The 27,207-nt window shown below is 40.7% G+C and overlaps 1 protein-coding gene across 9 annotated transcripts in view; it reads right to left on the bottom strand.

The window, feature by feature from the left end:
* Positions 1-27,207, bottom strand: part of CNTN1 (contactin 1) — a 396,144-nt gene that overhangs the window by 57,195 nt on the left and 311,742 nt on the right. For all 9 annotated transcript variants that reach the window (XM_075930057.2, XM_075930017.2, XM_075930024.2 and 6 more), the window contains 5 exons: positions 27,022-27,142; positions 15,404-15,562; positions 14,042-14,191; positions 7,165-7,235; positions 1,895-2,129 (listed from right to left, as the gene is read on the bottom strand). In XM_075930057.2, coding sequence (XP_075786172.2) covers positions 1,895-2,129; positions 7,165-7,235; positions 14,042-14,191; positions 15,404-15,562; positions 27,022-27,142 — 736 coding nt within the window. The remainder of the gene's footprint in view (positions 1-1,894; positions 2,130-7,164; positions 7,236-14,041; positions 14,192-15,403; positions 15,563-27,021; positions 27,143-27,207) is intronic.

Below are 27,207 nucleotides of genomic sequence, written 5' to 3'. Positions count from 1 at the left end.
ACAAATTGAGAAAATGCCGGACATATAAAATGTCTGCCATTTTCTAATTAGGTAAGTTTTATTATAATTAGGTGTATCAGTCCGTAGCTGCGAACTGCCTGGCTGGTAGATGTGCTCATGCTGCGTGAGTGTGTCTACCAGCCAAGCAATTCGCAACTACTCGAGGAAAGGTATGGGGGGGGGGGCCAAAATGGAATCCCCAAGGTCACACTCACTCGTGTTCCTGGGTCTTCGTGTGCCTGGGTCAGTCCCGTTTCCTGCTGGCCGATTTGTTTCCTCCCTCCCCCCGCTCCTCCTCCAGATCTCCCGTCCTGCCCTGCTGCCCCCGTCCAGCCCTGCTTCCGGTGGCTGGTTTCCTCCTACCCCCGACCAATCTCCCCCGGCCAGCCCTGCTCCCCACGACTTCCTCCCAGCTGGTCGATTCTCCTCCCGATCTCCCCAGGCCAGTCCTGCTGCTCCACAATTTGCGTAGCTTTTTCTGATTGAGTTTCCAGAAGAGACTTCCTCGCCATTTGGCCCCGTCCTCTTTTGGTGGAGTCCTTATTCCTCACAGAACAATATATACAGGGCTCCCTGAAAGAGCACGTTTGCTCTTACGCAAAAAACAGCAGAAAAACCTTCCAGTCTAGCCATACCCTTATTAAGTGAAATATCTCAAATACTCTGCCACTAACTGCAATTCTCACTAAAAACTCGCCAATGTATTATAAGATAGCAGAAGTGTTTTCATCTTTAGATGAATGATTTTAAACTTAAATTGAGTACTTTTTTGAGTGGTTTTTCTTAGAAAGATACAATTCAGCTTTCAAAGACTGTGTCAATCACATAGCATTGGTGAAGCTAACTCAAATATGTCTGCTGCACCACAAACGTGTTCCAGACAATAAATATAGAAGGCAGAACTTTTTTCAGTTCCACAAAGTCTTTATTTTTAACTGGCCATACAAAAGTTCAGAATGTGTATTTGCTATGTGAATTTCTTTGTGGATTGTTAGTTCAGACAACAAAATACCATGCAGTACAATTCTGTCCATCATGAGCACTGTCCTGCCTACAGTTCTTTATGTGGAGTACATGTAGACTCCACACTAAGGGTGTGTCTAGACTACAGGGTTTTTTCAAAAAAAGTGGCCTTTTTTTTCGAAAAATCTTCCCCTGCATCTAGACTGCTGCCGAGTTCTTTTGAAAGTGAATCAAAAGAACGTGGCAGTTTTTTCGACCGCGGTAAACCTCATTCTACGAGAAATAACCCCTTTTTCTGAAAGTCCTTTTTCAAAAAAAGGCACTATGTAATGCAAACTGTGCTTTTTCGAGAGAGCATCTAGACTCTCTTTTGAAAAAGCGGCTTACTTTTTTGAAAAATCTGCTTGCAGTCTAAACACGCTCTTTTGAAAGAGGCTTCAAAAATATCTTTAGAAAAAGCCTCTTTCAAAAGAGGCTTGCAGTCTAGACAAAGCCTTTAGTTGGGAGCATGCTTCCCAGTGCAGATAGACAGATATGTCCTAACTCTGCTTAAACTTAGATGCTAAAAATAACAGTATGGCCATGGTGCAGACAGTGACTCAGGCTGTCTGCCCAAGTACAATCTCACATAGCCCACTGGGTAGGTACTTGGGCAGCTAGCCTGAGTAATTGCCCATGCCATCATGGCTGCACTGCTATTTTTAGCATTCTAGCACAGGGGGAGCTGGCCTCTGTCATTCTACTTGCACTGGGAAACACAGACATGCATCATAGACATACTCTCATGGGAATTTTGCCTGAGTAAAAACTTCAGGAGTAATGGCGTACTGAATTCTGTAGTTAATTTCACTCACCCTGATCCTGGTCCTCTTTGATTTTGTTAATGCTGAGTCAGGCCTCTATTGTAGATTTTAATATGTAAACTACTCACCATCTTTTGCTGAATAAATGATGGCAACAAGGCTGAATGGTCCATCCCCTTTGTTGTTAAATGCTTTCACTTTTACTTGAAATTTTGTTGAGGGGGGCAGAGCGTCATCTTTATGCACATATCGGCCAATATCAGGATTGGTAACTGTAACTCTTCTCCATTCCTTTTCACCGAATGGTTTAAAGGCTACTATGTAACCAAAATTCTTCCCAAAATGGTACTCTCTTGGCAAAGGCTGACGAGACAAAAGACCAACAATTAACTTTTTATTGCTAACCAGTAGTTAACTAATTAGAAGTTTACAAATATTTATCCACATACACATAGCAAAAATACTGCATTGAATTTGCAGTCTCTGATGTGATGGAAACACTTCAAAAGCCCACCATCTCCGTTACTTACTACATCTGGTAATAATAAGATTTAAGTTCAACTTCTGCTTTTGATCCAGTGCTATAGAAATGTACATCATGCTGTCTTCAACCAAAGAAAGCTAAGATGAGTTTGCTTTAAAACTATATGCAGCTGCAGCCAGAAAACGAGACATCCTTTTGAGAAATCATGAGTGACAATGAATATATTTAATAGACTGTGTGTGCATGGGAGAGAGGGACAGCGAGTATGAGTGAGCAACTCACAGATGTCTATCACAGGTTCCAAACACAGACCATTAGTAATGGTCATACCAGCCATTATGTCGCAAATATCCTTATGATGATTTATTTCCCATATGTAGGTGTAATGGCAAATTCTCAGTCAGAGCAGCTAATGTGCTATATATTCAACTGCTGTTGCATCAGTGTTGCCAGAACTTCAATCCCTACAGACTTCAGACATTTCTCAGACCCACACAGATGACCATCCATGATTTTTATGACACCATGTAGGTCCCTACTGTCACTGATCAGTGATGCTTCTGGCTAAATCAGGGGTAACACTTCTGGAAGACTTATCCAGAGCCACCCTTCATGGATTCTGAAATACATTCTCATTCTAGATGTAAAGAGACAGGACCATGTTGCTATTCGTTGGATCCTATTGTGGCTGTTCAGCAACATGGAGCAGACTAGGATTATCAGAGCAACTAGCTTTATTTACCATTTCCTTAATTTCTGTGTGGACCTGAAGGCTGAGCAGAGGTGGATGTCTTTGAGAGCAGTCTCCTACTTCACCCTTTCTTGCCCACCAAACGAATACAGTTTCTCCTGCAAAAAGCACTCATGCAAGGGTTTATGTGATGGGCCACGGACTGGCAGCAACATAACACAGGTGGGAATACACAAACTTTTGGTTTTACCTTGCTGCCTATTACTATAGCATCCACTCAACGGACACTCCAGGTCAGAGTTTTTAGAATTAAAAATGGTTTTAAATGGAATGGGCAGAAAACAGAAATCCCTGTTTGCAGAGGATATTAAGGTTCTGAAATTGATTTTCATTCTCAAACATGGAAAGAGTGTCATGCTTTGTTTTGTTTCTCCCTATCTTGGGTTACCATTGTTGTTAGCACATATTGCATTTTCATTCTGGTAGCCTTTCAAATGTAATAAACAAGGACCAGATGGGACCTTCATTCCTTCATCTTCCCTATATGGAAGAGATAAGGTGTTAGGCTGCATTCTCCACAGGTAGGCTATTTTAAGATGTACTTTTAATAAATCACTTCGCTTCTTGACTCCTTTTTCCATGTACTTGGGGTTAGAGGTAAGCATGACACTTCACCACTCCTTCCAGTCACAGGTTTCTAGGTCTAAAGAGTCCCAGTCCTTTTTGCTTCAAACTGCTCTTGACAAAGTCTTTCCTTTGTATCCTCGGTTTTCCACTTTCTTTCTTGCTTCTGTTTTCTTTGCTACTATTTTTCTTCCTTTCTTTTCACTGGGAGTCCCTAGCTCATTATCCCCCTTATTTCTGCCATGCCCCCTGTGTCTACCATTTTCTTGCCTGCCATTCTCCTCAGTACAGTATATTATTTTCTACTATCCATATCTTTTCTTCCAGCTTTGTAAGGCCCACCATTTCCAAACCATAGAGCAGGCAGGGACAAGCACATTCAACATACACATTTTCCTTTAGTTTGTTCCTAAATTACAGGGTCCTAGAGTATTCCTGACACCTTTTTCATTGTCACCCATTAACACTGGGTTCTTCCTTTCAGGTGTACAGATCTCTTTCTGATGGCATTCCCAAGTACATATATTTTCTTCTGCTTCCTTTCTCCTCACTTTTATGATTTTAGGGTTTTATTGTGTTTATCTGCAAACACAGGTGCCCATTTTGGTATCATATTTTTCAGTGCTTCTTTTCTTGTCAGCCAAAAGGGCCAAATAGTCAGCATAAATGTCACACTGAAATATATTACTGTACATTGCTGAATGTCACGTTCCAGTCCTCCAAGGAGAATGGGAAATGGAATTGGCTGTGCTGTCTAGGAAGAGCAACAGAGAAAGGCTAAGGCCAAATGAAAAAAATCACTTTTAGTTCTCTACTTCTGCACTTCTTTCTAAAGATCTGAAAGAGCTTTTTTCTGTATTTCTGAGTGTCTCATGCAGGCTGAAATTATGAATAATAGAAAACATCATAGGCATGGGCAGCCACACGAATCTATTTCATAGTCTGCTCTCATGCCATTAATTAAAAAATCATTGGAATAGCATATGCAGATGTTTGTACATTTTGGGAAACAAATACCCTTACCTGAGTCAATCTGTGCTATTTCAGATGGGCATAGTAAATGTAAGCTTAATAGAAAAAAACTTCCTTGATAGTTATGCTAGTGGTAAGTAGGATATTTCTAAGAAACAAAAACCCCACCAACTTAATCTGAATGATTAAATGAATTGCCCATTATGGAACTGTGGGGAAAAAATGATACTAGCCAAGAGAAATAATTGGAATATAAATCTGTTTGGGGCCATTAGGAAGAACTAAATGATCTTATACTTCAGATCTTGCATTAAGTCATTTTCCTCCGGTTATATTTTTTTAAAATTAATCATAGCTGTCAATTAGGCCTCGGTTGGAGTATTGTGTCCAATTCTGGGCACTACATTTCAAGAAAGATGTGGAGAAATTGGAGAGGGTCCAGAGAAGAGCAACAAGAATGATTAAAGGTCTAGAGAACATGACCTATGAAGGAAGACTGAAAGAATTTGGCTTGTTTAGTTTGGAAAAGAGAAGACTGAGAGGGGACATGATAGTTGTTTTCAGGTATCTAAAAGGATGCATGCAGTGCAACAGGTGTCACAAGGAGGAGAATAAAAATTGTTCTTCCTGGCCTCTGAAGATAGAACAAGAAGCAATGGGCTTAAACTGCAGCAAGGGAGTTTAGGTTGGATATTAGGAAAAAGTTCCTAACTGTCAGGGAGGTTAACACTGGAAAAAAATTCCTAACTGTCAGGGTGGTTAAACACTGGAATAAATTGCCCAGGGAGGTTGTGGAATCTCCATCTCTGGAGATATTTAAGAGTAGGTTAGATAAATGTCTATCAGGGATGGTCTAGACTGTACTGGGTCCTGCCCTGAGGGCAGGGGACTGGACTCAATGACCTCTTGAGGTCCCTTCCAATCCTAGTATTCTATGATTCAATGATTCTATTATTATTCAAGTTTCCCCAATGCCAACACAGCCGTGAATATAGGTCTTTACATGCAGTCCAACAGGTATCATTGTTAATGTTTCTTTGAGAAAACAGTTCCAATATTTTTAAACTAATTTGTGTCTTGTTCAATTGTGTATGTTTTTGATTCTCTCTATTCAAAGAACAAAAAAAGGCAAAGTGAAAATAATCTGCGTATATATGGTCTAAGTGACTGTTTCTTGGCCTTGAAAAATTATTTTTACAGAATGTTAAAGTTTCCTTTTCAGTGCTTAAACCTCGTCTCCAAGTCAGTTTATGCCCATGCATCTCTACTATTGCAGATACAACTGAATCTAGCTGAAAACATTTTGACCTGAAGTAATAAAAAACCTCTCTCCCTCAAATCTGTGGTTGGCTACAACTGCCACATTGGATATATTCCTTCCCAAGGGCTTAGTAATGCTAAAATACAGCATTCTACAGACAGTCACACACACAGGTGCAATACACACACTTTTTGAAACAATTCTGTATTCCCTTAAAGGAGCATCCTTGCCAGGGCAATAAAGTAGATTCTGTAGGATTTATGTACTGATTAATAATAGAGAAAGCATTTTAAGCAAAGGTACGTACATACAGTATGAGCTACCTCTAACATATCAACCATTCCTAAAGAAACAAAGGATATATTTTCTACTCTCTATATGATATTTGGCAAATGAATAGAGGACCCAAAGGAAGTAATACAACGTTGCGGCTTGTGATTGCTGGAGACAAGTATAAACTTCCACACTTCTTTCTTTTATCGTGTATTAAGTATGGAACTTCTCTGTCTTTCCTATACTTTGTCCTCTTTAGAATCTCTGCTTTGTTCTTCTTAACTCCTCAGTGTTCTTTTCCATCCTACCCATCTTTAGTTTACATATGATCTTCCTCTTGCTTGCTTTCTTATCCTCTTTTGCTCCATTTTTTTCCTGTATTTCTTGCTCATTGGTTCTCTCTCATTTACCAGGTATTCCCAGAAGGTTGGTTTTTTTTCCCCAGTGGGTGGAATTTTCCAAAGAATTGCTCTGTCCCCAGAAGGAAAACAGTGATACTACATATTTCTATAGTAGACTTTCTAAAGAGAGATTGCCTTGGAGCCACCACTTATTGTGCCTGCAAATTACAAAAGGCTTTGTTTACTGTGAAACTATTCCAACAATCAGTGTCCAACACTCAGTGGCCAACTGCTGTTGTAGGTAGGTGTGTGACGTAAGAAGAGTTCATAATCAAAACTAAAAAGTCTAGAAATGTATCTTTTTAATCATTTAAGTGAACCTGCTTACTGTTTGAGTTGTGTGCTTCAAAATTAGAATGATACTTGACCCAAACTATACTTTAAGTCAAAATTCAAATGTTGCTTTTTAAACTCCTGTTAATCTAGTACAATAGACTTTGGTTCTGTGTTTTAATCTATGTGATATGTGCCAAGAGCACCAGATAGATGCCTAAAGATATATTTTATAAAGATGAATAGATAGCTATCTAAAAGCACACATTTCAAAAGATAAGACTGCAAACTTACTGTGGTTCTAACCTTGCCCTCGCTGAAGTCAAGGGTAAGATTTCCACTGGCTTCAGTGGGAAGAGAATCATACATAGCATTCTCAGCAGAGCACATAATCAATGAAGTTTCATTTTAATACTTACCATCCATGTTATCGTCAGCTCCCTATTGCTTCCACCACCTCCTCCAACATCAGAAGGAGCCACATTAGGAGCTGAAATAAAAGAAAAGATAAACAATTTTTTCTTAGAATTCAGAACTCCCATTCAATAAAGAACCATTAATTACTTTTTATTTATTAGCAGTGCCAACGGGCCTATATGGCCCACACAATTACAATAATGATAGCCTGAAATAGCCGTGAGAGTCTGTGGTTTTGCCAAGATTAATATATAGCTTTTGCCACAGGAAAAGTGCCAGTTCTCTCCAGTTATGGTAGCTAGGTATAGCTTGTAATAACTTTTTCCTGATTTTGTCCATGTTCATATTAAATTTGAAAAAAAAACTGTGAGTGTCTGTCTGAGACTGGAAGAGAAAAGCATTTAATTATACTTACTGTTGCTCATTCTGTGATCTTTAGAGACTTATGCCTCCATTCAACAAAGATTTATACACATGCTTCATTTCACATGCTGTGAACAGCTCACTCACTTCAATGAATCATTCACTGTGTGTAAAGTTAACCACATGGGTAATTCTCTGCAGAACTGGGGCCTACGTCCTGTTCTCATTAAAGTAAGAACATAGGAACAGCCATACTGTGTTAGACCAAAGTTCCCTCTAGCCCAGGGGTGGGCAATAATTTTTGAAGGGGGGGAGGGGCAAATTTCTGAAGTGGTTGTGGGCTGCCCTAAAAGGGGTGGGACCTCAGGTGGAAGGGGTGGGGCAAAGAGGCTTCCTGTGCTCCCTCGTCCGCTGATCCTGATTGTCTTTGCTCTCACCTCCCAGACCCTAGAGAGAACCACCAGCTGTTTTGAAGGTCTTGATTGGCCTGGGGACAGGAGAGCAGCAGGGGAGGCTGTCTTGCCCAATGCTGATGTAGGCCAGTATCCTGACTTCCAACAGTGGCCAATGCCAGGTACCCCAGAGGGAATGAACAGAACAGGTAATCATCAAGTGATCCATCCCCTTTTGCCCATTTCTAGCCTTGTCAAACAGAGGCTAGGGACACCATTCCTACCTATCTTGGATAAAAGCCATTGAAGGACTAATCCTCTATGAATGTATCTAGTTATTTTTTAAATGCCGTTAAAGTCTTGGCCTTCACAACCTCCTCTGGCAGGGAGTGCCACAGAATGACTGTGCATTATGTGTAGAAATACTTATTAGCGTTTACTTTAACCTGTTGCCTTTTAATTTCATTTGGTGACCCCTAGTTCTTGTATTATGTGAAGAAGTAAATAACTTTTTCTTTATTTACTTTTCCCACACCAGTCAATAGCAAACTAGCATTGATATGAATGGGTTAAGAATCAAGACTTCAGGCTCCACTATCCAAGGAAAATTAAAATTCTGATTGCACAGATTGTATTTTTATGTTTCATATAGAAATCTGCACTTTGAAGACTGATATTGAAGACTGACTTTGAACTAAAATCCATTAAAATTTAATTTCCATACAGCACAGTGGTAAAAAATAGGAATTTTCCCCTGTTTCCTCTATAGGCAACCTTCTGATTTTCAATTGTGTGATGCTGACAACTCTCAACCATGAAATATAGTTGAGATAAAAGCAAAGTAGTTCTTAAGGTATGAAGACTCCTTCCTCCCACCGACCTGGTAGGGAAGCTTCCTTAAAACTCACCTCTGCCATGACGAGTACAAAATACTTTCCAACAGCTAGGCAGTCGACATGCTGAGGCAGCACCTTCTCAAACTAAAAATGATAACTTTGTTGTTACCTTGTCTGCCCCTTTTTGAGTATCCTCCTATGGTCTTTCATTACTTAGGATGCATAGTTAAGCACTCTAAAGCTGTGTTTCTCAAAGTGGTCCACTGTCCACTCTGGTGTGTTTATTTACCGGCTCTGTGGCCAGGGAGCCTCGCAGCTCCTATTAGCTCTGTTTCTCTGTTTGCAGCCAATGGGATCCATGGGAAGTGGTGGCTCTTCCCACAGCTCCCCTTTGGCTGCAAACAGTGAAATGGAGCCAAAAGGAGCTGCGAGGCTCTGTGGCTGTGGCACTGGTAAGTAAACACATCGGAGCGACCAATTAACGGGTTTCTCAAAGTGGTTTCACAGACCACTTTCAGAAACACTGCTCTAAAATTAAGAAATGGTAGTTAAGGTTGCCCATACAACCTTAAATGCATATGCTTTAGGACAGTGTTTCTTAAACTGTGTTCCACAGCATACCAGTGTGCTGCGAGGCAGTCAGAGGTGTGCCGCAGAGACAACAGAAAAATATCTGCTCCTCCGCTCCCTGCAGAGCCCATAGACAGCTCCCGCTGTGGCTGCCCTCCCTCCCATCCCTCCAGCCCACAGGACGGCCCCTGTCCCATAGGGTCTCTGCTGCCTGTGCAACCTTCCTTTCCTCCTCCACGTGTGCAGGCAGTGGCTTTTACAGCGGCCGCTGCTGCTGGGCGGGGGATTGGTGACCGGAGCTGAGGAGCCGCTCCTGGACCTTGGCGTTTTAAAACTGCTGCCTGCGGGGAACCCAGCTCTGGCTCTGCCACAATCCCCCCCACCTGGAGCGTTCTCAGGCTCTGCTGCCCCCCATGCACTGCTGCTCTCTCTCCCCTGTGCCCCTCCCCAGCCTGCAGGGAAGTGGCAGTGTTTAATCTGATGGGGACAGTCGCGGTTTCTACTCTCTCCCCTTCTCCCACCCTGCCAGCGGGAAACAGGGCCTGGTGCTGCAGCTGTGCTGGGTTTCTCGCTGCATGGGTGAGGGAGGGGGAGGAGAAGGGAAACTGAGCTCTCCACACACACTCACCCCAACCCAGGAACAAAAGCATGCTCCCTGGATGCTTTTCCTGCTGCAGCAGGATGCCAAGCCAGGTAAGTGTCCCCCCTCATGCCCAGACCTCACCCCCAAACTCCCTTTACTCCCCTCCTCCTGCCAAGACACCAAGTCCCCTCCTCTACCTTCCTTCCTCGGCAGACACCCTGCCCCGAGACCCTCCTTTACCCTCCCTCCTAGTCCTGTGGTTGTCATACTGATAACATCTGACACCCATTTCGTGCTCATATAGCACATGTGTAAATGGCCACCCAAAGGGCACAGCAAGGGATGACTAGATCCAATAAAGCTATCGTGACAACTTAAGTAAATGGAGAAGTGGCCAACCTTCAACTTGCCTAACATTAATTAGTTTCAGAATCTTAATATTGAATTCTAGTCTCCAGTAGCTAAAATATGGATAGCTAGCATTCCAATAGGAGAATTCCAAGATGTCATTTTATAATTTACATAGTATTGAACAAAATAAACAGATTTTAGTTTAAACTTAAATTCAAATTACATGCACAGTAAACATGCAGTTAAGAGCTGCCATTAAAATGAAAGCCTTATGCCTATGGAAGAAAGGGTGAAGGTTCACTGCTGTGTGTGCCACTGACAATTGTCAGATACCACAGTTCAACTTATGTGATGTGTTATCTATTACTCAGATGGCACAGCAGATTAGTAGCAATGTTTGATTCTGTCACATTGAGCAGTTGTTCTTTATAATCAAATCATCAAAATATACTAGCATTGGTTCCAAGCTGTGCAATGAAAATATCTAACACTTTGGAGGGGGGGTATCAAACACATATTAAACTGAAAATCAAATATAGAATCTGGCTCCCATATAGCCAGAGATTCTTGACAGGAAATTCAGATGGGGTAGAACCAGTCATCTCTAGTAAGTGCCAACTCATGGTAAGCAATGCATTTACTTAGTACAGAGGATCCTATCCATTAACACTTTAATGCATTACACACTTCCTTTTGTATTCTAAGAAGCGTGCAAGATCAATCCCATATAATTTGATGAAAACATTTATAGCATCAGTTTAAATTCACCAAAAATGTCAGTGAACCTGACACCGGCAGAAACACTGCTCCTAGTTGTCCTCCCTTCTGTATGGGAAGCAACACAACCAGCTAAATCTTCCAAAGATATTAAAGGCCTGGTGTAAAACGGGAGGGCATATCATTCTTTAAGCTGGGAGGCATTTCATGAAGTCAGCGTAAGCCTATTAATATATATGCAATTCTCCTCCATGTGAGGGAGGGTTCTACTAGGGATGTAAAGAGCTAACCGGGTAACTGGTAAACATTGCCTTACCAACATGCTTGCCAGGGTAACCGCTCTATGGGCAGGGGTGCACTCCAGCCTGGCCAGGCCACAGCAGCCCCCCTACCTGCTTTGTGGTGTGGTGAGCTGGGTCAGGCAGGAGCAGCCTCCTGCCTGGGGCACATTGCAGCGGACCCTGCCCAGCCTGGGTAGAACAGCCCCCTTGCCTGTGCCATGCTATGGGCAGGGGACTACTCCAGCTTGGCCTGACCCAATGTGCCGCACCACCCACACCACAGCGGGCTGATTAACTGGTTAAACATATAGTTTAATTGGTTAACATTTTAAACAGGATTTTACATACCTAGTTTCTACCCTCCCTTCAGAAGAGCACAAAAACGTAAATAGCATGCCAGCACTGCAAGATGCAAATGCACATTTCTTTTTTAGACCTCAAGGCTTTTGTCCAAACTCTAGTATATTTTGATGATTTGATTATAAAGAACAGCTGCTCAATGTGACACAGAATCAAGCATTGCTACTAATCCATATGACACTAATAATCAAGTTTTTTGGAAGTAATTCCCTTTCACTTTGGTTTTATAGTTTTCACTTTGGTTTTCCTTTCACTTAGGTTTTACAGTGGATTTTTCTTTCCTGATTCCATTAACCTGACAAATCAATGCTTCCGCATTCCCTAACAATCTGATTTTTAAAACAATACAGGTAATTCTGCTTTTTATTATTCTTAGCAAAATTTGCAGTGGAAAAGCATTTTATCTATTTTACAGATATGTATTTCAATCTTCAGCAATGGAACAGAAGCCTCCAGAGCTACTATTTGCTAAGGCAGATAAAGCGATATACAAGTCTGATTGGATACAGACCTTTTTGCAGTGACACATTACCTCTAAAAGTGCTGCTGTTATCTTCTGCATACAGTCAAAACAGAATATATTATCTTGAATGATATGTTCTGCATCTAATTCTTTATTTGGGAGAATTCATTTTATGATATGCCTGTCCCAGCCTACGGGATATGCTTAACTGTGCTCTGAGATCACTACATTACACGATTAGGTACACTGGGCCATATGCTGTGTTGGATAATGTCATGTCTCTTGACACAGCATTAGAAGGCATAAGAACAAACCTTCAATCGCGAAGTGGCATTATCCAGTAAAACACACATCCTGGCATGTCTTACAATTAGAATATGGCATGCTAAGAAACCAATGAACATTTGCTGATTTGAAAAAATATGTCTATTTTCTTCCTGTAAAAACAATAATTAACTAATTTAAAACATACTGCAAAGGATCTCTGAAAGGCAGGAGAAGAGAACATTGCCAATGAATGCAGTCTCATGCTGTTTTTCTCTTCTTTATTATTTGGATTTAACCATCTTTACATGAATCAAAGTGTAAGTCATTCTATATGATGTTTGTATTTTTTGGACATACATCTGAGGATATAAATGTCTGAGCTACAATACCAGTCAGTTCATGTAGTTCTCACTGCTACTGAACAACAGCTAATTTATTAAAATAGTGCCTCCACCCTTGTCAATATTTTCCCTCTAACCATCAATAACAATTGGGAATGACTTTTATCCTGACATTCTCTATTTCTGAATTTATTACTGGACTCCGACCAATGGGGTTCAGTGATTCAGGGTGACCATGTTTGAAAATCTATATTCCAGTACAGGTTGAACCTCTCTAAACTGGCACACTCTGGTCCAGCAACATCCATGGTCCTGCATGATTTACTTATACAGGTGTGGACAAGTTTCCTCTGGTTCCATAAAGTTTGTTTACAACTTCTAGTCCTGGCTTTCAGTGTTCTGTTTTGTTATTTAGCTCTAATTTACCCCTAAATGTTTTTAAGAGCCCAGTAAGCAGTGGAAGTGTTATAATGCTGCTAGACAATATTGACCTCCTGTGGTTCAGCAAATTATCTTATTCAGCACCAGTAAGGTCCTGAAGGTGCTGGAATAGAAGGTTCAACCTGTAGTCTGAATATAACTGATATTACATTGAACTAGATGTAGGGGCATAAAACCCTGGGCCGGCAGTTCAAACTGGGGGGATGATATGATTTATAAGCAATGCTACTGGAACAAGTAGTCATACCAGCTTCAGAAGGTCTGTGACTGGTTGCAGCCTAAAGGACAACAGATAGGCTGCAGTAACAAGAGTTCTGCCATAAATAGGAAGAGAAGCAACAGGCTGAAGACAACAGAAGTTGCACTGACAGAGTTGATGGGAACATAGGACTGAGCCACTTTAGGGGAGCAACCTGAACAGGTGGGAAATGCTCTTGTGCGCTGAAGCCAGCTCAATGGTGGACATGATAAAATGAACTCAATAACCTGATCTGTGTCTGTGGATAAACTCATTCTAGGAGGCATGTCCCTAAAACAAACATGCTATTAAATGGGATAAGCTGCCAAAGTGAGAGATTTATTAGTCTGATGGACATGAAAGACCATATAGTCTTATCCAGACTCTGAGATCACGGCTAGCTGTGGCAGTGAGCTATTAAAAACAGCATTCACTACAGACAGTGTAAATTTATCATTTGGTACCAAGACTGCTCATTTTGTTGCCTAATTTTTGGTTAGCATGCTAGACTATCTGATAATTATTCATGAGAGTCATTTATGACTGGTTACACCATTCCATTTGGACTTCAATGATTTTTTGCACTCTGCCTCTTTCAAAATTAATGAAAATATTAAAAAAAAATAAAGAAGAACATTTACACATTTTAATATCTCAACAATTTGTGTCTACATACCTGCTCCTTCTGTTCTAATTCTTTGTGATGGCATACTAGGTTCTCCTGTCCCCAAAGTATTTGTTGCTATTATCCGGAACTCATACTCCATCCATGGGATTAAATCAATTACCTTTGCGGTCTCCATATTTCCTTCAATGTTTGGGGGATCTAAATGAAACAAGAGACAATTCAGAAAGTGGCACTTTGCAGTGCGCTGAAAGAATAAACTGGTTGCAGTTTCTGTAGTTCCCCCTTCTCTCTGTTTGTAATAAGCCACCTAGATGAACACTGAGTTAAACAAAAGAGAAATCCTGACTTACCAGGAGTTCTGGCATAGTGAGAAAATTAAATCCATGAAATTACCTGGGATAAACATTTACAAGATAAAAAATAACAATTACAAGTGGACAAATGGTGTAAGTAGCTTCAATAATTACATACTGGACCTTGTGACATCTAGACATTTCTCCTATAGAACAAGAAAGCAACTATGCTACGTCACAATAAAATGTTTCTGAAGTTCATAATTTCACTCATAGTTCTGAAAGTTGAATATGAAGTTGAGTAAATGCAAAAGGGGTAGCCAGGCATAGATGGAGAGCTCTATCAACTGTCCAAGAATGGCACATAAAGTCTGACTAGGAATTAGCACCTTGGTTTGGAGGAGGCTGAGGGATCTCCCTAGCTGGGAGGGGAGTCAATGTTGGGGAATGGCAAGGCAAGACTTATATACTAATATGTATTATTAAAATAATGAATAATAATAAATATTACTCTGCATTCCAGAATAGGCCTGATCAGTGCATGTGCAACTGTTGCAGGATCTTAATGGGATTTAGAGATCAATAAAACTGGGAATGTTTCTAGGGCATCTGTACTATACATGACAGAAAAAAGATTAATCTGTGATGATCTAATTCTCAAGAATAAGGATTTTAGAAGTTCCATTTTATTAAAGGAGTGTGATTAGGCGTAACAAAAGGAATAAAATGGCAATTCTATAGACCATATGGCAATATTACACAAGATAAATTATTCAAAGCTAAACATGCTAAGTGGGAGATAAATATTTTCATGGTTGAAAATCTGCACTACTTACTTGTGGGACAGAATCTGTGCATGTGATTGGCTCATATTAATTGCGAGAAATTAGACGAGTTTAAGATACAGTAATCAGATCTGCTGAAAAAATATATTCTGGCATGAACTATTTTCTACAAAATAAGGCCATGATCCTGAAAAGGCTTATATATTTGGCTTCACACATTATTAGTTTTCCAGAAAGGAATGTATAAAATTAAGAGCATGAATAAGTTTTTGTGAAATGAGTCAAATGTTAATCTATTAATTTTTTTTTAAAATTTCTAATATTGCCCTTACCTGTTTTGGCATCTTTCCACTCCTCAGAAAGAAAAGTCTTTGACTGGATAGTATACTTTGAAATAGGGCTATGATTGTCTGTTCCACGACTCCAAGTAAGTGTTACAGAGGTATCTTTAATATCTTCTATTCTCAAACCCCCAGGGGGACCAGGAGGACCTGAAAAACAAATTGGGTGAGGTAATTTACTGATTAAATAATACTTTTAAAACCAAAGGATTTTACAATCCATTTAACTATTATGTACATCTCTAGTCTCAAATTCTCTTAACTGCTTGAAGAATGGGCAACACAATCATGTCTTTACAATCTTCATAAATGATTCAGCTGATTTCTGCATTTGCATCTAAAGGACATGAGGATTTATAAAAACTTAAAGAACAAATGGTCCTGTAGCACCTTAGAAACTAACAAACAATATAGATAGTATCATGCGCTTTGGTGGGCACAACTCACTTCTTCATTTTCTTCATTGGAAAGGGTACAGAGAAGAGCAACAAGAATGATTAAAGGTTTAGAGAACATGACCTATGAAGCCAGGCTTCATGAACTGGGCTTGTTTAGTTTGGAAAAAAGAAGATTAAGGGGGGACATGATAGCAGTTTTCAAATATCTAAAAGGGTGTCACAAGGAGGAAGGAGAAAATTTGTTCCTCTTGGTTACTGAGGACAGGACAAGGAGTAATGGGCTTAAAGTGCAGCAAGGGAGGTTTAGATAGGAATTTTTTCCTAATGTCCAAACTGTCAGGGTGGTCAAATATTGGAATAAATTGCCAAGGGAGGTGGTGGAATCTCCCTCTCTGGAGATATTTAAGAACAGGTTAGATAGACATCTGTCAGGGATGGTGTAGATGGAGCTTGGTCCTGCCTTGAGGGTGGGGGGCTGGACTCGATGACCTCTCGAGGTCCCTTCCAGTCCTATAATTCTATGATTCATCTGAAGAAGTGGATTGTGCCCATGAAAGCTCATGGCATTATCTATTTATTTATTTTTTTAGTCTCCAAGGTGCTACAGGACATTTCATTGTTTTTAAAGGTTTTTTTTTTGTTACATACTAACAGAACTACCTCTCTGAGATTAAGATTTTTAGTTATTAATGATCCTTTCTAAATTCCACCTAAAACTTGGATAGTCATATCCCAAAACAACAGACCCATGAATTGATCTAAAGTGAATAGCTTTTTTTCTATGTCTAAATTTTACAGGGTACTTACCAATGCTCCCTTTAATCTTTTCCATCTGTGCGCAAATTGTTTCCATCCATGTGTGGATTACATTTTTACTTGCACTTGGGCATAGGTAAATGTGCAGCACCAGTAGAAAAGAAACCTAGCTGTGGGTGCTAATCTACTGGATGACATTTTAATCTCCTCCGAGAGGCCCACAAGCACACATCTTATAGGGAACACTGGTACTTACTGTTGTTATGGAAGCACTCCGTTACTGCCCCGATTTGTTCATAAAACTCAAGCATGGTAAGGTAAGTTTATTGTGCCTTCCTTACTGAATTCTAAGAAGAAACTGCATAGGTGTCTGGAGCATGCAGTTTGGTAACCACAGATGACTTGTACTCTTACCAGTCTAAACTAGAGAGTTAAACAGAGAACAATGATGCGTGTGTGTGTGTGTGTGTGTGTGTGTGTGTGTGTGTGTGTGTGTGTGTGTATGTGCAGACATCTCAATCAGTAAAAGATACCAATGAAGTAAGAAGTCTACGCTAAAAATAACTCTTGCATGATAGCTCTGTGATCATCGGCTTTGGCACCTAACAATTGTGCTTGCACGTCATTTCACACAATTTATTTTATACTGACTGCATTTGCCTTGGACTTTAGGATCAAATAGTAAGAAAAATATCAGTGAAGAAAACAAAGCAGAGGCGATACATTAGAACTGCTAAAATGAGACTTGGTGGTTCCACTTCCATGATAAACAGCTTGTCAAATCTTATCTATGACTCAATAAATTACTCCAACAATCTTTCAGTAGGTTACAGCAAGTATGTCTGAGCAAGTCACATGGCATCTTCAGGAGAATAGGGGAACTAGTCTCTCTTTACTGTGCAGACAAGGCCGCTAACAAATGCAGTTATAGCCTCTTTATAATTTATGTTGAGTTGTTATATTATCCAGTTATCTTAGGTGCTTGTACATGAACACAAGAAGTCTGGAAAACAACTAGGAAGAATTGGAAGTATAGGAAAACAGACTTGATAGGCCAATTCACAGGACTGGAATACTGTCATGGATCAAAATAAACTCTTCAGGAAGGACGGAGGTGAAGCGGGGTGAAGAAGAGGGAAAGTTGGAGGACTTGCACAGTATGTAAGAGAGCAGTATGATTGCTCAGATCTCCACTATAAAACTGGAGACATGCCTGTTGAGAGTCTATGGCTTAAGATTAGAAGTGAAAGTGAGAAGAGTGATGTTGTGTTGTGTGTTTGCTATAGATCACCAGAGTAGGAGGTTCAGGTAGACAAGGCTTTCTTTGGACAATTAAAAGAAGTTTTTGCAGAGTTCAGGGGACAACTTCATGGTGTAGATGCTGGAGGAAAAAAACTAGAGGTCATGCTCCTCTTAACCTGCTGCTCACAAGCAGGAAAGAATTGGTAAGGCAAGTAGAAGTAGGTAGCAAGCTGAGCTGCAGTGACCAGGAGATGACTGAGTTCAGGATCCTGTCAAAAAGGAGAAAGTTGAGCAGCAGAATACGGATCCTAGACTTCAAAAAATAAGACTTTGACTCTCTTAGGAAATTGATGTGCAGGATCTCCCGGGATGAGAGACTAATATGAGGGGAAGGGAGCCCGAAATGCTGCTTGTACTTTCAAGAAGTCTTACTGAGGGTGCAGGAACAAACCAATCTGAAGAAAGCATAGAAAATATAGTGGGAGACCTAATTGGCTTATGATAGTAATCTTTAATGAACTTAAACACAAAATGGAAGCTTACAAGAAGTGGAAACTCAGGGTACATCTACTGCAACTCTATTTCAAACTAACTAGCGCTATTCCAAAATAACTTAGTCCGTGTCTACCCAGCAGGCAGTTATTTCAAAATAGTGCCAAAATACTGTTAAGCTGGAGGACTTCTTACTCCTACTCCTGTAACCCTCATTGTACGAGGAGTAAGGGAAGTCGGAGGAAGAGTGCTCTATTTCAAAATAAGTGCTGTGTAGATGCTCCCTATTTTGAAATAAGCTCAATTTGCGTAGCTTATTTCAAGTTAAGCTCTGCAGATGACTAGGCAGAAATATACAAACGTTGCTCGAGCATGCAGAGGTGTAATTAGGAAGGCCAAAGCAGCAAGCAAATGTTGTAAAAGATAACAAGAAGGTTTTCTACAGTTATGTGAGCAACAAGAAGGTAGTCCGGGAAAGTGTGGAACTCTTACTGAATGGGAAAGTGACAGATAATGTGGAAAAAGTTGAAGAACTCAATATTTTTTGCCTCTGTCTTCACAGACAAGGTAAGCTTCCAAATTGCTGCACTGGGCAGCATGGTAAGGGATGGAGGTAAGGAATCCCCAGTAGTGAAAGAACAGATAAGGGACTATTTAGAAAAACTGTATGTGCATGAGTCCATGGGGCTAGAGAATACATCTGAGGGTGCTGAGAGAATTGGCTGATGTTGCCTTCTATGATGAGATAACTGGTTCTTTGGATATTGGGAAAGCAGTGGCTGTGATATACCTTACCTTTAGCAAAGTTTCTGATACATTCTCTCACAATATTCTTGCCAGCAAGTTAAAGAAATATGGCTTGGATGAATGGATAGAAAGTTAACTAGATCATGGGGCCCAATGGATAATCATCAATGACTCAATATCTAGTTTGCAGCCATTATCAAGTAAAGTGCCCTAGAGTTGCGTCATTTTTTTTCCAACATCTTAATTAATCATCTGGATGAGAGGACAGATTGCAGCCTCAGCAAGTCTGCAGATGACACTAAGCTGTGGGAAAGGCAGACATGCTGGAGGATAGAGATAAGGTCTAGAGTGATACAGACAAATTGGAGGATTGGGCCAAAAGAAATATGATAAGTGTCAACAAGAACAAGAGCAGAATCCTACACTTTGGATGGAGGAATGCAAGGTGCCACTACAGATTGGTGACGGGCATTAGTAGAAGCATTGCCAGCAGATCAAGGGAAATAGTTATTCCCTTCGATTCAGCACTGGTGAGACCACATGTGGAATACTGGTCCAGTTTGGGCCTCCTACTACAGAAATGATGAGGGCAAATTTCAGAGAGACCACTGGAGGGCAACAAAAATAATTAAGGGGCTGGAACACATAACTTATGAGGAGAGGCTGAGGGAACGGGACTTGTTTAGTCTTCAGAAGAGAAGAATGAGGGGAGATTTGATAGCAGCCTTCAACTATCTGAAGGAGGTTCCAAAGAGGATAGAGCCGGGCTAGTCTCAGTGGCGGCAGATGACAAAACAAGAAGCAATGGTTTCAAGAAGCCATAGTTTTAGTTGCAGTGGGAGACGTGTTAGGAAAAAAACTACTTCCCTAGGAAGGTGGTAAAACACTGAAATTAGTTGCCTAAGGAGGTGGTTGAATCGTGATCCTTAGAGGTTTTCAAGAACATGCTTGACAAAGTCCTGGATGGAATTATTTAGTTGGGGTTGGTCCTGCTTTGTGCAGGGGATTGGATTAGGTGACCTCCTGAGGTCTCTTCAAACCCCAGTTTTCTATAATTCTATGAAAACAAAAAGAAATAATAAATAAATTAATTATGGACCACTTTTTATAAACAGAAAGAACTTGTATTATTACAGACCTGAATCTAATCTCCCACTAATGATGGAGAAATAAAATGCCTGCTATAGATTGATGACTTCACCCCCATGGAGAAAAATATATAGAAAAATATAGAAAAAAATAAAGATCTCCAGAGGTGTGTACACCTTCTACAAACCTATTACAAGACTTGGGACCTACAGGTAAACCTGGAAAAAATACCATAAAATAAAATGTTTATTACTGAGAGCTATACATTGTGTGCATGATGCATCAGGGAGCTTTGGACTGGCTATCAAAGAACTGTGATTTAATTCAACTGTAATTTTCCTGGACAGCAGTATCTCCCATGGAATACTTAAAGGCACTCCATGGGAGATTCCTCACTCCGAGAAAATTACAGTTAAATTTTTTCACCAGCATGACCCAACTTTGTTATGGAAGTAAAATCTGGGTTTCGATTTTAGCAATGGATTACACTGACTGGAATAAAAACCCTAAAAGACACTCTTCTTTTGGAAGCACTACAAACAAATTCTCTATGTGCACAAGACCTCCAGCAACAACAGCTGCAGTCGGGAACTAGGTCATTTCCCTCTGCTAACTGACAGTCACCAAAGAGTATTTAGTGACCTCTCAGCTAAAGAAACAAACAGACTCCCTTCTGCAAACTACAAGAATATTTAAAACTTATCCCATATGAAAACACAATCTGCTCTGATATATCACTGCTCTCCGGTCTCAAAAACTTTTCTCTCCTGACCAGTGGAACACACACTGCCACCCCAATCTGAGAAATACACAGGAAGCAAGGCCCAAACATAAAATAACAATATACAAGTCATTGGGGAGAACTAATTCAAACTAGCAACAAGCTAAACTGACACAAATAATAGGACAGAAATATGTTAGCAGATCACCTCACCCTATGCAAAACTACAGAAGAATATTCCCAAATTCAGAACCTGTGATCATACGGTGGAAATTTGAAGGCTCAAGGCAAATTCAAATCCCATAGATGGAAGGCTGTGTGCGACAAAGTGTGCCACAAAAGAGAGGCTGACACAGAGAGACTTTCTAATCCTGTGTCTCAATCACAAGGAAATGTGAGAAAGATATTTCCTTAAGTCATCAGAATCTTAAAGATCATTCATAAAAAAGTGCTGTGAGAAATAAAGTGTCTGTCATTGGGAGAAAGGAAAGAGATGACAGCGATTGAATCACATCATGCTATATAGCAACCTGCCATCAAGCCAGGTTAAACTACTGGCCACACTGCAGTCAATGTCAAAACTCCCACTGACTTCAGCAGGGACAGGATTTCATTCTAGAAGTGACCAGTAATGACAAAGACACAGGCAATCCATCTAGGGTACATCTATGGTTCCACTACTGTAGCACCTGAGCGTCTCACAATCTTTAATGAATTGATATCAAAAGCCTCCCCTTCCCCCACAGCGTATAGCCCTGGATGAAAATATGCCTAAGAAGTCTGTCCTTTTAAATTTTTTTTATTTTTTTTAACATATTACCAATATTCATGCATCTTTAGATGATTAAAAAGTCTCATTCACAAATTAATATATGCACTGCTTGATAGACACCTTACCATATTTTTGTAACGCTGAGACAACAGTGTTTTTCTAAGAATTCTTCCTGTTCCACAGCTTTCTTTAATTCAGATCTTAAAATAGCAATCTAAAAATATTTTAACTACAGTAATTGTTTCTTTTAAAACTGAGTCAGCAATGGTTTCATAAATATAGGGTCCTTTAAACAAAATCTGGAAAAGATATTTTGTTTTTGTAGCGCTATTTCTCCTACCATAAAACTGCTTACATAAGTTATTTTATTTTTAAAAAGTGTATTTATCTTCTATTTTATAATTACTATATATTGGTGCCTTTGAAAGTTTGAAAATACTACATATTTCCTTTAAAGACAATATTTCTCATTTATAGAATGAGACGCTTATGTAAATCACACTCAGCCTATCTGTATCTGGAAGTGCTTAAATACCTGGTAAATCTGGCTCTAAATGACTACTACAGCAGTGAGCTTGAACAAAATAACCTAATAGTAAATATCAATCATCTCCAGAATAACATTAGGCAAATTTCCTAATCCCTGCACAGAACTCAATACTTCCTTTTCCTATAAAACTTAATATACAATTAAAAACAATACCTCATGTATGCCTCTCTCTCATCTATTGAAATTGAACTGCATTGTTGGGAAGCTATGATAACTATTCTTTCTTTTACATATTCTCCATGGTTTATAGTTCAACTTGGGGGAACAAAGTTTAGCTCTACTTTTGGTATGGCAAAGTTTCATTTTCATTGGCCAAAGACGTTTAAGGCAGTGAACAGTTCGGTTATCCAGTTGCATGCTGTGAGAAATACAACATGGTCACCAAAATCATATTATATCGAGTCCCTTTCACACCCAGAAATCAGAAGTGAGGACAGACGAGACAAATATTTTTGCTATCCTGGTTAGATTTGGTATCTCATCTGAAAAGATATGGTGGGTTGTTAGAACTGAGGTCTGTGACCTTTGGGCTGGATTCCTGTCTGTCACTTGCAAAAGACAAGAGTAAAGTGATAACCCATTTGCATCAATGAATTCTTTAGGAAGTTCAACACACTAGATAGCCAATCTTCAACTTTTGTTAAAAGTCCATCTCTTGACATCAGAGACATACCTATTTGTTACCAACTTTTGAACCATCCTTTCCAAGGGAAGGCGACTGAAAAGGTCATTGGCTGAATAAGTTAAGAATTTCCAGTTTCTGACTATGGTATAGAGATAGCTCTGTTTGTGAAGACTGATGCCAAATCCCTCTCTGTGTTGGTACAGCTAGATCTATCATCTGCTTTTGACATGAATGACCACAATTTTCTGCTGGTTCAGCTGCACAGACTGAGCTGGTCAGGTTTGCCCTGCAGTGGTCCATTTGTATGTCCTTTAACATCACTTATGGGTGCCTTTCTTACCTGTGTAATTCATTGTTAAACCATTCAGGTAACTGAGTCAATGATATGGGCTTCAAAACACTGTAAAACCCCCACTGAGCACCTCAGCAATTCTGCTATCCTAACTGTGATGTCAGAAGGGATGTAGCATTAATTCAGATAAATGGATGTACTGTTTGTAGAATCAGGAAAACATTTAATGCACGGTGGCTTTTTTTCTAATACTTCACCTGTGAGACATCCTGTATCCTATTTCACCTAGCTCTGTATTACCATAGATCAGCAGACTATTTTATTGTCATGCTTCACTGAAATATCATGCTATGGACTGTAGTGACAATGCCACTTTTGTCACATTGGGCAGACTTGGTTCAGTAGTACATTGTTATGGTAGCCCACTCCAGCAGGGAAAGGGTTACAAGTAAGCCAGAAGAGGCTTGTGCAACCCTGGCCAATTAGGGTGGGGGGCAATCAGCCAATTAGGACCAGCATGGGCCCTATAAAATGCTGCAAGGGCTGAGAGGAGCAGACTCTTACTCCAGCTGTGGAACAGGAGGGACTAGGCTACCTGGGAAGCTACAGAGGGTACCTGAGACACAGCAATGCTGGGGAAAGGCAGACAGAGTTGGGGAGCTCTGGCCAGACCTAACTCCCAGGCTGCAAGCCTGATACAGAGTCCTGAAGGGTACTAGAGCTGCAGGGAGACAGCCAGGCTGGGAGGAGACAGCAGGTCCACACCCTTGCCAATGATGAGTGGCCATTTCAGACTGCAGTTTGCCCTGCAGCAGGGGCTAGATGACAACTCTCTATTGGTCACTGAGCCAGGATGGGCATAGAGTAATGGGGTTCCCTGGGAGGGGAGGACCCCAAAGTATGGGGGCACTGCTGTAGGGCAGTGTCTTGAGGAAATGGTACCGGGGCCAGAAGGGACATGGGGCTTGAAGAAGCACAGAAGACAGTAAATTAGGTTGAGGCACCAGGCAACAGAAGGTGATCCAAGGCTGAAGAAGAGCTAATTCCTGAGGAGACCAGCAGGAGTCACCACACCAGTAAGTTGACCCCATTACAAACATTATCTGTTAAGTGTTAAGCACTCCCAGGGTATGTCTAGACTACATGGCTCTGTCGCCAGAGCCATGTAGATTAGTTTACTAGACATACTCAAATGAAGCAGTGATTTAAATAATTGCCGCTTCATTTAAATTAAAATGGCTGCCACGCTGTCCCGATCAGCTGTTTGGCAGCACAGCGCTGTAGTCTGAACACTCTGTGGTCGACATCAAAGGCATTTGTCGACCTCCCCGGTAAACCTCATCCCACGAGGCATACTGGGGAGGTCGATAAATGCCTTTGATGTTGACCGCGGAGCATCCAGACTACAGTGCTGTGCCGCCAAACAGCTGATCGGCACAGTGCGGCAGCCATTTGAATTTAAATGAAGCGGCGATTATTTAAATCACCACTTCATTTGGGTATGTCTAGTAAACTAATCTGGCAACAGAGCCATGTAGTCTAGACATACCCCCAGTGTTCCACTGATGTCAATGGGAAGAGGATCTTAGCCCCATGTGGTCTTACACCATTCTGTAGAACCTGAACATCAAATGCAATGCTGGTAGTAGTGTCTTTCACAGTATTTCATTATGTGAATGGTACTAATACTACTTCTAGCATGTTGGGTTTGAAGAAGTATATCCTTTATTTAAAAAAAAGAGATGCCTCCTATTATTGTACTATTAAGCCATCTAAATGGACTATTTCCTTCCAAAAGAGTCTTCTATAATGTTAGTAGATTCAGACAACTGAAATTATAATTACTCTACAGTTACAGTGTCAATCAAAACTTCGTTTGCTGTTATTAATAAAAACATTAAATAAAAAAATCTACAACAATGTGAAAATCTTCCGGCCCCAAAAAATGAGGGAAATTCAGAGTGAAGGCATAAAATGTCCTTTATGTAAGGGGACTGTTACCCCTTACTAAAACTCTGTGGGAGTTTTTGGTTTGCCAGCTCACAGTATCTGAAGGGGAAGAGTTCATGAGACTGACTGACCCCAGAGACAATGGAAAGCAGCCAACACTCCAGCTCAGCCTGATTGACAGGTTGGACAGGCCAGTGAGGAAGGGGAGAGGCCAGGCCCCGTCCTCCCTGTGAGCTGGGATTGTTCTGGCTCTCTCTCTCTCTGAACAAACAAGCTGTGTGCAGAAGAGGTCCTGCAAAGACAGAGAGCTGAAAAGAGCAGTGCAAGCTGTATGAAGAAGTCCTGCAAAAGGAACAGAGAGCTGAGACACTGCTAAGAGGAGTGCAAGCTGTGCTGAGGGGCAGTTTTTGCAGCAGCAGAGCCAGGCATACAGAGCACAAGGAATGTGTTGAGCAGCAGACTGGCAGGGCTCAGAGAGCAAAAAGGAACAGAGAAGCAACACAAGGAACTGGAACTGGCCAAGCAGCACAGCCTGCAGCTGGATGTGGTGAGCACCTGGGACCAGCAAAGTGTGGGGAAAGGCTCTGGACTGGGAGAGGGGTCTGGCCACTTCGAGCTTGAGACTGTGTGGTCACTACCAGAGCTAGTGTGTCCAGCCTGTAGCCCCCCTGCTGCATATCTAGGGCCTCTAAGAAAGAGACTGTGGACTGTCCTTATACTCTGCAGGCTGCTGTTTTGATGTCCCTGTGCTACAGAGCAGAGCTGTGTGTTCTCATTTAACCATTCTCATTTTTTTCTTATTCTTTTCTCTTTAGTCCGTTGTTGTTTAATAAATTGTATTTGCTTTGAACCTTATGAAGTGATCACTGGGCCAAGAAGGCCTGCAGTGTAAAGAGAGCACCTCGGAGTGGGGACACCCTAACTCCTGCCCCTAGTGACTACAAGGTCAGGGATTAAGCCCCAGGAAACCTGGGCCCAGCCTTGTTGGGGTTTCAAGGGTTCTGCTACTCAGGAGAGTGGAGGGGGAGCCCTCAGGATCAGGGAGCCGTGGGGTAAAGGAAGTGGGAGCGGGGACTCAGATCCTTTCGCTGGTTCATTTCACCGGGGTGTATAGAAGCCAGGAAAGTTCCCCACAATAGCAGGACCATTCCCCCGCTTACATTTAGCTACCAAGCTGCTGTCTAACATACCTGGTAAGTATGGCAAAACATACTGCCTGTGCTGCCCATGCGTCAAGTATGTCACTTTTGAAATACCAACATTCCAGAGCATCAGCATTTCAGAGCATGCTGTTTGCACAGAAGTTGTGCATGAAGGCCAGAAAAAAAAAACAGATTAACTCACCCTGTTGAACCTATGCATTGTAACAAATCTTTTAAGATACCTACCATATGCGTAAGCACACTATTCTATGACCACAGCAATACTTAGGGACAGAAGAATGAGTTAACAGAGTGAGAGACTTCACTCTCAATGTCCTTGTTTCAATCATTTATACATCAGTAGCATTTGTACTGTAATGTGTAGTTTCATACACAATATACAATTCAAGGAAGCATTACAAATGGCTGTTTCAAAATTTCTTTTAGTAGACAAACAGGAAAGACACAATTTCTTCAATCTATCTTGAGAAGTTTTATTACACAAAAGTGAACACCAAAGTAAGTTGTCTTAAAAATATTAAATCAGGAAAAATGTGATACTGAAACTTTTATTCTTATACAGAAAACGCATTAGAAGCACACTGGATATATTTTAAAAAGTACACACACCTTTAAATATCTACTGGAATCACAATCACAAACAGATTTATTAGGAGGTGTTCAAACAATAATTCCCTCCTAATTTTAATCTCCATCAATGCTTGATAACAAATAAAATGGTTTTAATGAAAATATCCCTACCAGACTCACTCTGATAACTTATATGAGAAATAGCAAAATATTTAATTATTTTAACTTGAAAAAAATCTTACCTCTTACAACAAGGTCAGCAGAAGCTGAAGAGTTATCAACAATTGTCTGTGCCGTGCATGTGTATCTTCCAGCATGCCGCAGCTGTACATTTTTAATAAGCAGTTCACCATTGGCCTTTATCTATTACAAGAATCATATCATTCTGATTAATAATTTTTTTATATATTTGTCACACTCACATGTCT

The sequence above is a fragment of the Pelodiscus sinensis genome, chromosome 1 (genome assembly GCF_052426305.1).
Source record: "Pelodiscus sinensis isolate ZL-2025 chromosome 1, ASM5242630v1, whole genome shotgun sequence".
Lineage (NCBI taxonomy): Eukaryota > Metazoa > Chordata > Testudines > Trionychidae > Pelodiscus > Pelodiscus sinensis.
Note: the sequence above shows the minus strand (reverse complement) of the source record. Positions and strands in the feature narration are given on the sequence as shown.